The 12,160-nt window shown below is 37.2% G+C and overlaps 1 protein-coding gene across 13 annotated transcripts in view; it reads left to right on the forward strand.

The window, feature by feature from the left end:
* The first annotated feature begins 2,110 nt into the window (after positions 1-2,110).
* The window catches only part of LOC127986079 (transcription factor 4), a 149,627-nt gene continuing 139,577 nt past the window's right edge, over positions 2,111-12,160 (forward strand). For 4 of the 13 annotated variants that reach the window (XM_052588286.1, XM_052588282.1, XM_052588285.1 and 1 more), the window contains exons 1-3: positions 2,115-2,787; positions 3,008-3,046; positions 3,730-3,802. In XM_052588286.1, coding sequence (XP_052444246.1) covers positions 2,695-2,787; positions 3,008-3,046; positions 3,730-3,802 — 205 coding nt within the window. In that variant the 5' untranslated portion in view covers positions 2,115-2,694. Of the gene's footprint in view, positions 2,788-3,007; positions 3,047-3,452; positions 3,570-3,729; positions 3,803-12,160 lie in introns of those variants that run through there. The other 9 variants (XM_052588284.1, XM_052588278.1, XM_052588288.1 and 6 more) reach the window with 7 other exon arrangements.

The following is a 12,160-nucleotide window of genomic DNA, read 5'->3' on the forward strand; positions in this document are numbered from 1 at the left end:
CAGAGCTGACAGAAATCGATTGTTGCTCGTGCACCCCTGAGCTGATTTACATCCAGAGTTCTCCTAACTCCAGACCGAAGCCAGATCGGCTCTGTTTGCCGGTATTGATTATTGTGGTATTTTTGCATGATCGGGGAGGAATCATTGTGAAGTTTCCCAATCGGTTTCCACACGGCTCTTTGTTTCCACAGCTGCAGCCCGTTGCTTTGGATCACATCTGCTCTTCCCTGTGGCTCTGCTCATGCTTCATACTCTACTCTTCTTATGTTATTAATGCTACAGGATAAGAGAGAGAGAGAGAGAGAGAGAGATATTTATTTTATATATTTGTTATATCTTATTAATCAAAAATAGATAGCTTTTTAATGCATTTTAATAATGCACTTTACCTGAAAATAGCCAATTTAGTGATCAGCCACTAAAACACTTTCCCACTGCAATATATTATACATCAGCCCTGTTTTCCATTATTAGCTTTTCAATCACTATTTTTGAGTGTTTTTCCCTTGCACTCCTGCTATAAAGTTTACCATTTATTATAAATAGTTTATTATACTGTTATACAGTTTTTCAAATTCAGGTCACATGATGTTCAGATCATGCTGCACAAAAATGACCAGATGATTTTGCGTTTCGATATTATTCATCAGAGATGCAACAAAGACATCTAGCTGTGGATATGCACGGTCACTTTTGCATGTTTTGTCACTTTAGAACTTAAAAGCTTCATTTTTAGCTACAGTGCAACTTCAGAATCTGCAAAACCACCAGGAGGCGCTGCATTCAAACAGGAAGTGATGCTGTTTGAGTCACGGATCAGTTTCCTGGGCCACCTGAACAGCATCAGGAGTTTAAAACACACTGGTCCGTGTTCTGAACACACTGATGAGTGTGTGTGAGTGTGTGTGTGTGTGTGATCTGTGGGTTTCGGTGCAGGTGTGTGAAATAATGGACTCCGGTGACACATCAGACCTCTTTAAGAGACTCTTCTGCAGGGTTTCATAAGGCCTGTGTGTGTCTTCCACCAATGCAACCATATTAACCCCTTGTTGTGAAAGCACAACGATGCATTTAACGCACAGAGGACGAGATGAAGAAATGAACCGATCCGTTGACCCAGATGCACAATACTGTGTGAGCTACAGATTCTGATCTCCCATTTATCCTTTGTGTTTCAGTCAACCTGTGTCCATCATAAACTGCATAAGTTTTATCTGCAATGTGACTTTGCACATTCATTGGGGGGAAACCCCTCCATTCGTCTCCACTCAAACAAAACAATCTGTTGCAGCACTACAGGTGTTTGGGAAAGTGCTGCAGTGCTTTGTGTTTGCATGAAGAGTTCGAGGAGGAAAGATCAGCCGAGGCCTCCTCGTTCCCTAACAGCTGAAATCATCTTAGAAGACCATTTTTACCTGCAAATTACTAGTTATGTGCATATGCATGAGCCCTGAAGCTAAACATCTAGCCTAAGGGTCAAATTAATTAAATTACATTAATTTTTTTAATGATTTTTATTTTTCACAATTTTTATTTTAAAGCTCAAATATGATTAAAAACGTTTTTATCCCCCTGTTCAATTAGATTTTACTCTTTACCCTTCTTTTTATTTTTTTCACGCTTTATTGAATGATTTATTTTCTATTTATATATATTTTATATGTAAACATCCAGAAAGGTTTCTCTATTCATCTCTTTTTATTTTCCCCCTTGATTTATTTATTTATTTAATTCTTTATTTTTTTATCATTCAAACTTCACAAAAGGTGATTAAAAACGTTTTTCTCTCTCATATATATATATATATATATATATATATATATATATATATATATATATATATATATATATATATATATATATATATATATATATATATATATATATATGAGAGAGAAAAACGTTTTTGTATATTTTTTTTACATTTCGAAAGATGATAAAAGTAATTAAAAATCTTTTTTGTCATTCCATTTTCTTTTCCCCTCTATTTATTTTTCCCTTAATTTTATGTGAAGATCAAAAGTGACTCAAAACGTTTTTTCTCCTTGCAGAAAAAACCCCTGAAGTGACCAAAAGCTGACTCTACGCGTATTTCAGCTGTCACTCGTTCTCCGCGTTGCGCGCACAAATATGAAACATTTCCTAAAACTCTCGTCTCTCGAACCAAGCGTCTACTGTAAGCGCGAGGCAGTCAAAGTTGTGTTTTTCCTCGCGCGCCGTGTCTGCTCGGAGCGCTCGTGCAGTAGGTGTCTGTAAGCGCGCACTGATCCGGAGGAACGCTACTTCACCGTTCTGTCAATAAAACACTCCAGGAGCCGAGAGAAACGCATCGCAGGCTGATCTGCGTGTTTATTTAATCCACATTCTCCCTCCGTTAGCGAGCGCGTGTCGCGAGCGGGATTGTTGAAGCAAGAGGGACACTTGGAGAGACTTTGTTCGCGTTTGCGCCACTGGACACCTGCGCGTCCGCTTCACCTCGTGCCAAAATGTTGCACTGAACAACAGTATCTTTTTCACGCGGAGTGGATTTTTTTGGGACCCGATCGTTCCGTGGGTCCGTGTGTGTGTGTGTGCGTGCGCGCGCGCGTGTGTGTATGTGTGTGTTTCTGAAGATCAGACACGCTCCTCCTGATCGGGTGTTTTCTCATTGCGATCTGTTTCCATGTTTTTAGGTTTATGTGATATTTCTAAAAAATGCATCACCATCATCATCATCACCATCATCATCAGAGAATGGCCGCGTTAGGGACGGATAAAGAGCTGAGCGATCTGCTGGATTTCAGCGCGGTAAGTCACTTCGCGTTTCTGCAACGCCGGAGGTCAATGATCACACTTTGTTTCGTTTTGTCACATTTCATTGTGTTTCTGTGCGCGCAAATGATTCAGTACAAGTCTTGTAAGATGACTTTTGCGCCGCGTAAATTGCATTTGAAATCTAAGAAAGTTGCAAAAGCTTGTGTGGATTTGATAGATGTGATGTTGCATTAGTAATTCTGTTGTCTTATAGATGCGAAACAGCGATTTGAAAATGTTCCCCACACCAATGGTAGTATATCCCACTTTATTCAGTCTTTTCTTGTGCTTTTTTTCCCTTTTCTTTACTAGATTCATATATATGTTGTGTTGAACCGTAAAATGATTCTAATGGAATTTCTCGTCATTATAATTTGGAGTCACTCCTAATGCAATTCTGTTGACGAATTCTAGATTGATCCCATTAGGATTTCTTCCAAATTCTGATAGGAATTCCATCAGAATGATTTTTGACAGGGAACGTAAGATTAGAGTAGATTCTAGTGGTTCATCTGGTTCAGTAAAAAAAAAAAAAAAAAAAGAAGCAAAGCAAAATGTGCATCCTGTGAGAAATGCTTTTGGGAAGTTTTCACTCAGGAAATGTGTTTTTATGAAGCCACAGATCCAAAAATATTCCAGCTGTCTGTGTGCAGCGACTCTATTCAGACAGACAGAGGCTGAAGTGACAGTCAGGCGAGCTTCTGCTCTCAGGACACTTGATTATATGCAGTTAGGCTAGGTTTTGACATTGCAGTCGGATCAAATTTGAGTTTAACGTAGGTTAATAACATGAAATTGCATGCATTTATGATCTAAAGCAATGCATTATGCTGTGATTAGCATGTTTGAAATGCTTTTAACCTGTGTGTGTTTTATGTTCTTTGATTCAAGGTGGGTTGTGAAAGTTTTTAATGTTTTGTCATGATTGTTTTGTAGATGTTTTCCCCTCCTGTCAGCAGCGGGAAGAATGGACCGACGTCTCTGGGAAGCGGACATTTCTCTGGCTCAAGTATGTCGAATGCAACCCAATCTTGTGTTTTTGCCAGGGGTCGTTTTGTGTAACGGCCCGCTGAGTAATTATAAGCTTGGTTTTAAATATGCAATGCATGTGTGTGTGTGAGGAGAAAACGACCTGCAAACTTCAGGTGTGTGTGTGTGTGACATGCACAGTCTGTGAGAATTTTGCGTTGTGATGTGAGTTTGATTGTTGTGGCAGATGTTTGGTTTTGAGATGCCGCACGACGGCATTGGGCTTGTTTTCTGCACAAACACGCTCATGCATAATTTGTGCAATATGGACGCCGCACCTGCAGCCTTCCTTAGATTTGTAGTGTTAAAGTGTGCGTTTTATAAAACGTGACATTTTATTACGCCCTGGTTTGGATTTGGGTTGCATGCGAGAGCTGATTTGAATTCCTCCTCTGATGAATGTTTCCTGCGGCAGCAGCAAATAAATAAATAATTGCATCCACACAAAAAAAATGACCTTGACCCTGGAGGTGCGTTCAGGAAGTTTCCAACACCGTGCATGCTTTTTCCAGCATGCATTTGTGTTCAAATGCATTGCAGTCGTGATCCGAATGCACAGATGGAGGGCAGAGCCGGCGTTCACTAGTTTCAATGCCTGCTATTGTTTTCTTTAGACTTGAGTGTTGTTTAGGGTTCGATCATTTGCATGCCACCCCCCTTCCTTTACCCCTCGGTTCCTGCACTTTCGCCTGAATTGTGTTGCAGTTTTGCGCTGTTGGAAAGTCGGGCAGGAGGATGGAGGGGGGTCTGCTAACTACAGCTAGTCTGTTGCCATGCAACTTGGCTTAGAAATGCTGGGAAAAGTGTGAATCGTTGAGAAAAGAGAGGGGAAAGAGACGGCGTATTAAATAAATAACAGGAACGTGTGGGCATGCTGCTAAATTTGCGTAGTATTTATCCGTTTTGAACCCGTATCTCGTGCCAGTCTTGGAGATTTCGGCTAACGGAGGATAGGCCCGGATGGTGCGGCGTACATTTGTTCTGCTAACATCCGTAGCTTATTAAGCCACATTGAAAAGTGGGGTTATTTTAATAACGCGCTTGTGCACGGGCCGAAAAAAGTGCTGGGCGCAAAGCCTGCTGCTATTTGCATCGCTCTGTTTTGGTTCTGCTTGTCAATCAAACGCCGGCGATTGCATTAAGTGCAGAGATGAAGAGAGAGAAGAAGATTTCTCCTCCCACAATCCAGCACCTCTCAGAGCGGCTTTGTCTTTCTCTTAGCGAGCAGAACGACGGCAGAAAAAGCAGCCGAGGCGGCGAGGGGGAGAGATGCAGAGGAATATCAAACCCTTTAATTGTGCCTGAGATTAGGAATTAATGAGCGCTTTAGCTAGTAATAGCAATATTATTGCTACAATTTGCTATCTAATGCTAATAATGAGCCAGCTTATAATAGTCTGATTTCCAGGCCTCTGACTTGCTGGGGTTATTTCTGCTCATCTTTTTTGGTTGTGTGCCTAAAAATGTCCTTCTAGCAACTATAAAATCACTTTTTAACTACACTTTTCAGGTTAGAATGACAAAACATACAATGCAGAAGCGGTCTATATGACTTGTGCACTGTATTTCAGGACTCATTAAAATCTGTGATCTCTTTATGCTTTTAAATGATCTCAGCAACATATGACTTCAGAAGATGGGAATGTGTTTAAATACACACACTTATTATATACTATCTATATGAAATTAATTGTGCTGTCCAAGGATTAATTGCATCAAAGTTTTAGTGTGTGTGTGTGTGTGTGTGTGTGTGTGTATTTATTATGTAAATATAAATACTCATGCATTTAAATATTTAAGAAAAATGTTGTTTATATATTCATTATTATTCATATGCATATAAATAAATACAAAATATATACTGTATGTGTGTGTATTAATAACACAATATAAGTTAACAAAAACGTTTATTTTGAATGCAATTAATCGCGATTAATCGTTTAACAGCACTGAAATGATTAATTGCTGTATATGTATAACGCTATATATTTGTAATGCTCATATTAATATCATGACACTTAATATAAATATTTAAGTAAATATGTTTATTTAAAAGTTAAATAAATATAAATATTTAAATACATAAATATATTTTTCGTTTATTTAAAATTTTAATTATTAAAAATGTTTAAACAATCTTATTTTATGTTTATGAAATTTTTTTGGTGGTTCAGGATACAAGTCACTAAAGCATTGTTTTTTTTTAATGTTTTTATTTTTTTTTCGTTTTCTTTGCTCGTAGGAAACTTAACATGCCTTGTGCTGAATTTGAAGTGTCCATCAGTGTCTCTGTCAGATACACAGTGAATGCATTTGAACAGTGTGTCAGTAATCAGTCTGACTCTTCACGCAATCAGATCCTTTAAACTTTGAATGAACTTGAAAATATGAATCTCTTTAGTCATTTAGGCCACTTGAGTTCACCATTTCCTCCAAACGCTGTAGCATCTATGCTAAGAATGCGTGTGCTTTATTATTAGCCGTCTAGAGACGTCACGCTGAGCTCGCGGAGAAAAGATGCCAGAATGGCAGCATTACGTCAGCGCTGTGGGGAAAATCTCACTTCACTTTCATTGTCTCCGTGATCTGTTTAGTTCACTGCAGCAGAATCGTCTGTCTTCTCTATTTGTGCAGCGTGTGAATGTGTCGTTTGAGTCCCTGGATGACCTTACAGATGTCAGTACAGAGAATAATGGATGCATCTCTACTTTATATAAGAAAACAGTTCATCCTTGATCAAGAGGATCTTCAGTTCATGCTGCTTTTGTTCAGCTGCTCTGATTTTCTGGCCTCTGACTGTATCTTATACCATCTGTCCCAAAATCACTGTTTTTTTTTTTTTTTTTTTTTACTTTTTTCTTGAAAGTAAATGTAACCAGGGCTTAGGGCAAAATGACACTGAAAATGCCCCCATAGTGAGACTGATATTTCATCATATACACTGCTGGTCAAATGTTTTTGAAAGAAGTCTCTTCTGCTCAGCAGGGCTGCATATATTTGATCAAAAATACAGAAAAATTGTGAAATATTTGTACAATTTAAAACAGCTGTTTTCTGTGTGAATCTCTGTTAAACTATATTTTATTTCTGTGATGCACAGCTGTATTTCCAGCATCATTCCTCCAGTCTTCAGAGTCACATGATCAGCAGTAACTGATTTACTGCTCAAGAAACATTTCTGATTATCATCAATGATGAACACAGTCGTGCTGCACAATATTTTTGTGAAACCCGTGATATATTCAGAAGCTTGGGGTAAGTGAGATTGAAAATACAGAAATAAATCAATACTTTTATTCAGCAAGGATGCATTAAATTGTACAAAGGTGACAGTTATGACATTTATATGAATGCTAATAAATGCTGTTCTTTTGAACTTTTCATTCATTAAAGAATCCTGGAAAATATGTATCACAGAAATGTTTCTCGAGCAGTAAATCATCATATTTTCATGATTTCTGAAGATCATGTGACACTGAAGACTGGAGGAATGATGCTGGAAATACAGCGGAGCATCACAGAAATAAATTACACTTTAACAGGAAATTATATTTTAAAATAAAATTCTTAAAAAATAAAATTTTATTCGTATTATATGTCATGCATAGCTGTCAGATTCTCATGAAAAAATATTTTCATGAAGCAAATAAAATACCCCAAGAAAATGAAGTTACCTTTAATAAAAAGTGAATTTCTGAGCATGACACCCACGAGAGACTGACCCCTTCATGGGCCTCAGAACGGCACAAAAGCTTCGGTTGTTTTCCACTTGTTTGCTTCTCGTCCCCCAAAAAACCCAGTCGTGCTGTTCTGTGTGTCCTCCAAAGTTACGTCAGCAGAGTTTGTTTCCCACCGTGCTGCTGGCTGGATTCGGGCTCTGTTGACATTGTTGTGTCCTGTAGCCCACTTCCTTTGTGATTAAACGTCTGCGAGTGTGTGTTTGTGAATAGCTTTTTATCTCTGTGTGCTTTGATAAGGCCGGTCTGGGCTCTCACACGCTGTTTGTTTGACCTGGAAATGGGGCTCTTGGACCTATTTGTGCTTGAACTGTTTGGGACGGGTGCAGACGCAACATTCGCCGCATGTTGATTAGCGCTTATGTCACGAGTGTAAAGTCAACATTAAAAACGGCGCGGTTTACTCTCTTAATTGGTGTTGCTGCTGGTCTTAATGTGAGTGAATCATCATGGTATTATGAAGAACAAACCGCCTCTGAACCGTCATCAATCATTGTTTTCACCTTTTTTACTTGATCCAGTCACGTTCTCTACTGTAGCTTTGTTTTACGACTGTTTGCAGGTTTAGTTTAAATGCCATTAAATAAATGATAAATGCAAAAAATCTAGTAGATTTATTTATGATTTAACATTGTTGAACAAGGTGGATTTACTATTTATTATTTTCACATATTTAACATCCTTTATTGAGGTAAATTTACTATTCATTATTATTTTTTTTATTATTTATAATTCTTAAATAAGGCAGATTTGCTATTCATTCATTTATTTTATTATTATAATTAATAATTATAATCTTTTATTACTTAATAACTTAAATAAGTTAGATGTTTTGCTTATTAATTTCATTATTTGTTTCAATTTAACCTCCTTAAATGAAGTATATTTACTATATTTTTTTAAAATATTGTTTATTATTGCCATGTTCAAACAAGTTATTGTACAAATTTTTATTTATTGTATTTATTATTTACTAGTTTTTTATCCGACTAGCAATCTCCCCCGTTTTAAGCATAAATCTCTGAATACATAATTTTGTTATATATACAAGTTTGTGGCATATTTTTTAATGTACTGTTTTAGGAAAATAACTTTTTGCCATTTTTTTCAATGTTGTTTGATGTTTCAGTTTCTCAGAATAACCCTGATAACGTGAGTGGTATAAGCAGAATGAAAGCAGATGAACATGGATGTTGACTTCGAAGGCCGAGTGTTGTTTTGGACAGACGCTGATGTCTGTAAGGAAGTGCAGGCAGAGCTACTTCCTGTTTTCGTGCGCTGGTCTCCTGAGTGCAAAGGGGACTGCTTTTCTCCTTCACTTACTGTTAGATCTGCTCACTGCGCTTCATCTAAGGGCTTTTCCATTAGAGTCTTGTTTAGTTCAGGTAGTCGGGTCCAGTCTGATCTAATCTGGTGCATGATGGGTAATATAGTCTTCTTTCTATCTGTCTGGTTCGGTTAAGGCGGGCCGGTGATCAGCTTAAATCCATTCACTTCCATTCAGATCCATATAACTGAATGTTATTGTTTTATTTGTACTGAACTGGACTGTGTCATTCCTGATCCCGTCCCGTCCGGAGTCGTAATGAATGACTTCAAATACGGCTGACTAAAGATGATTCAGCACCCTCATGAAACAACAATAGGGCCAAAGTGCATTGTGGGTAATGACGACTGATGGGAAACACCCAATCACACTCACACTCTCGTTCACAATAACTTTTGGAAAATCGCCCTGCCCTTTTCAAACAGGTTCCTAAAGCTTTCCAAACGCATCGAGAGTCGAGAAAAATCCCTAATCAGATCTCTCTAATGTCTTTAAGGTTTCTCCTACAATGCATTGAAAACAAATGGAGACTTCTAATGCAGAATCTCTGTCCTCATTGCACTCCTAAAAACACTCCTGTAGCTCAAGTGGTAGAGCATTGCGTATCAAGCGCAAGGTTGGGGGTTCGATTCCCCGGGAACACATGATACGTAAAAACTGATAGCCGCTTTGAATAAAAGTGTTTACTAAATGCATACATTTAATTTAATTTAAATTTAAAAACGAAGGTTCTTTATTGGCTTCAATGGTTCCCTAAAGAGCCTTGAACATCCACAGAATCATTCAAATGCAGAAAAACGTCTTTATACTGGAAAAAGGTGTTTTAGGTTTTTAAAAATGTTCTTCAAAATGGATCATTTAAGAACTGTTTGCCGAAAGGTTTTTTGGGGAACCAAAAATGGTTACAAAATGCATGGTTCTTCAATGGCATCACTGCAGAAACACCTTTGTTGGAGCTTAATCGAAATGTGTAATCGCAACATTTTGATCATTGAGTTAATAGTGTTCACCGTCAGTTTGATTAGGTGTAACTTGTAACTAACTGCATGATTCTTACTGTACATTTCTGACACTAATAACCTTCTCCTAAATGTAATGTAGAAACATAATATTTTCTGTAAAGCTGCTTCACAACGATTGGTAGTGAATAAAAAGTGCTATAGAAATAAGCATGAACTGAATTGAATTTTTAAGAGAGTGTGTCGCCTGTTGAGTTTCAAAAGAGATCTCAACATTGTCTCAAACATTTCTCATCAAATGATTTGATCTTTTTAGAAGTCATTCACTAATTTGTGTCTGTTTTTACTTTCCTACTTTGAGAGAAACATCTGAGACTTATGCTTCATGTGTTTCTCAATTATATCTCACACGTATGTTAGAAAAGAGCAATACAATTTTATTCAATTAACTATTTTTAATAATGAAGCGCCATAAGGTTCAGTACAGGTTTCTGAGACAAAGTTAAATACTTAATGTGATTCTCAATTTAGTCTCACTGAACGCTCGTAAGCTTTGAAAGAGCAACTTATGAGCATTAACATTTTATTTAATTGTTATCTCTTTCCCTTAATGAAGATTCATGATTGTCAGCGCAGGTTTTTAAGACAAACATCTGAGACGAAGTGAAATGTGATTCTCAATTATGTCTCATTTAAGTCTCTTAAGTTATAACAGCAATAGTTTTATTCAGTTAATTATTTCCCTTAATGAAGTGTCATAGTTTTTAACTTAGTAAAAAGCGAAACACTAATGTTGTTCTCAATTATGTCTCATTTAAGTCTTGTAAAGTTATTAACAAGCAACTTTTGAGCAAATGCACAGTCTATTATGTCTAATTTAAGTTATTTCAAAGAGCAACTTCTGAGCAATGCTTTTTACCTTTAACTTTGCACCTGAATGTGATTTTCAGTTTAGGTTTTGAAGGAGAAACATTTGAGACAAAGTGAAATTCTCAATTATGTCTCATGCAAGTCTCATAAAAGAGTAACTTCTATGCAATAAAGTTTGATTGGGTTAACTTTTTGCTTTAATGAAGCTTCATGATTTTCAGTTCAGGTTTATTGGAGAAACATGTGAGACAAAGTATTTAATGTGATTCTCAGTGACGTCTCATTTAACGCTCGTGAGTCTTTATTTGTCATCGTGCTGAAGGATTAACCAGTAACATGTCCCGTGTGTTAACGAGTGGTCTTGTTCTTAACGAATGGCGGTGATTTGCGCGAGGGGTGGGAACAGCACACCTTGTTTTGTCGTCGCACCTGCTCATAGAAGTGAAGGTGAAGAGACTCAAAAAAGTGTAATTAGCCGTCTGAAAATAAAGGCAGAGGAACAGCAGCACTGTGTGTAATTAACACGGCAGGTGAGGAGCACGCTGAAACAGAGAACTTTTAATTAAAACGGCTGACTTGTTTGGATATTGTCAAGTGTGCTGCTGGAAGATGTGCCACTGTAATGGCTGCCATAATTGAGCAGTGACAGAGGCTAATGCTGCGTGTGTGTGTGTGTGTGTGTGTGTGTGTGATGTCATCTGTGTCAGAGGTATGAGTGTGTGTGTTACTGGTTTCATTAATGTTGTGTTTGTACTGTATAGAGTTCAAAATGAAGGCTCATGAAGTTGCTACTTTTATCATCAACATGCTTAACTACAATGCTGTGTATCTGTTTTGTTCTGTTTTATTATTTTTGTATATCCAAAACCTCACATATATTATAATAATTAGGTTAACAATAAAAATAAGTTTCATAAAAACTCATTAAACAAATGTTAAGATTTGTTTCCATTTATATGTATGTGTATGTGAACATTAATAAAATAATACATTATTATTCAAACTAATCTTTCAAGATTTTATAATATTTTCATATATTGTTTTTATCAAAATATTATTACTTTTCAATATTTTTTTTTATATTTAGGGCCCGAGCACCGATGGTGTGAGGACCCTCTTGGAATTGCTCCGTTTATTATTAGGGCCCGAGCACCGATGGTGTGAGGACCCTCTTGGAATTGCTCCGTTTATTATTATTATTATTATTATTATTATACTTCTCCAAAATGAATCGCATTTTTGAGGGCCTAAACATACTCAAAAAGTCATGAAACTTTGCACACACCTCAGAACTGGCGAAAATTTATGTCTGATGTGGGTTTCAGAAGTGGGTGTGGCAAAATGGCTCAACAGCGCCACCTATACACGTTCAACGGTGTGCGCCTCGAGCTACGTTTCATGTACATGTATGAAAATCGGTATACTCATGTAACTCTCTAATACCT

This window comes from Carassius gibelio, chromosome B21 (assembly GCF_023724105.1).
Source record: "Carassius gibelio isolate Cgi1373 ecotype wild population from Czech Republic chromosome B21, carGib1.2-hapl.c, whole genome shotgun sequence".
NCBI classification, from domain to species: domain Eukaryota; kingdom Metazoa; phylum Chordata; class Actinopteri; order Cypriniformes; family Cyprinidae; genus Carassius; species Carassius gibelio.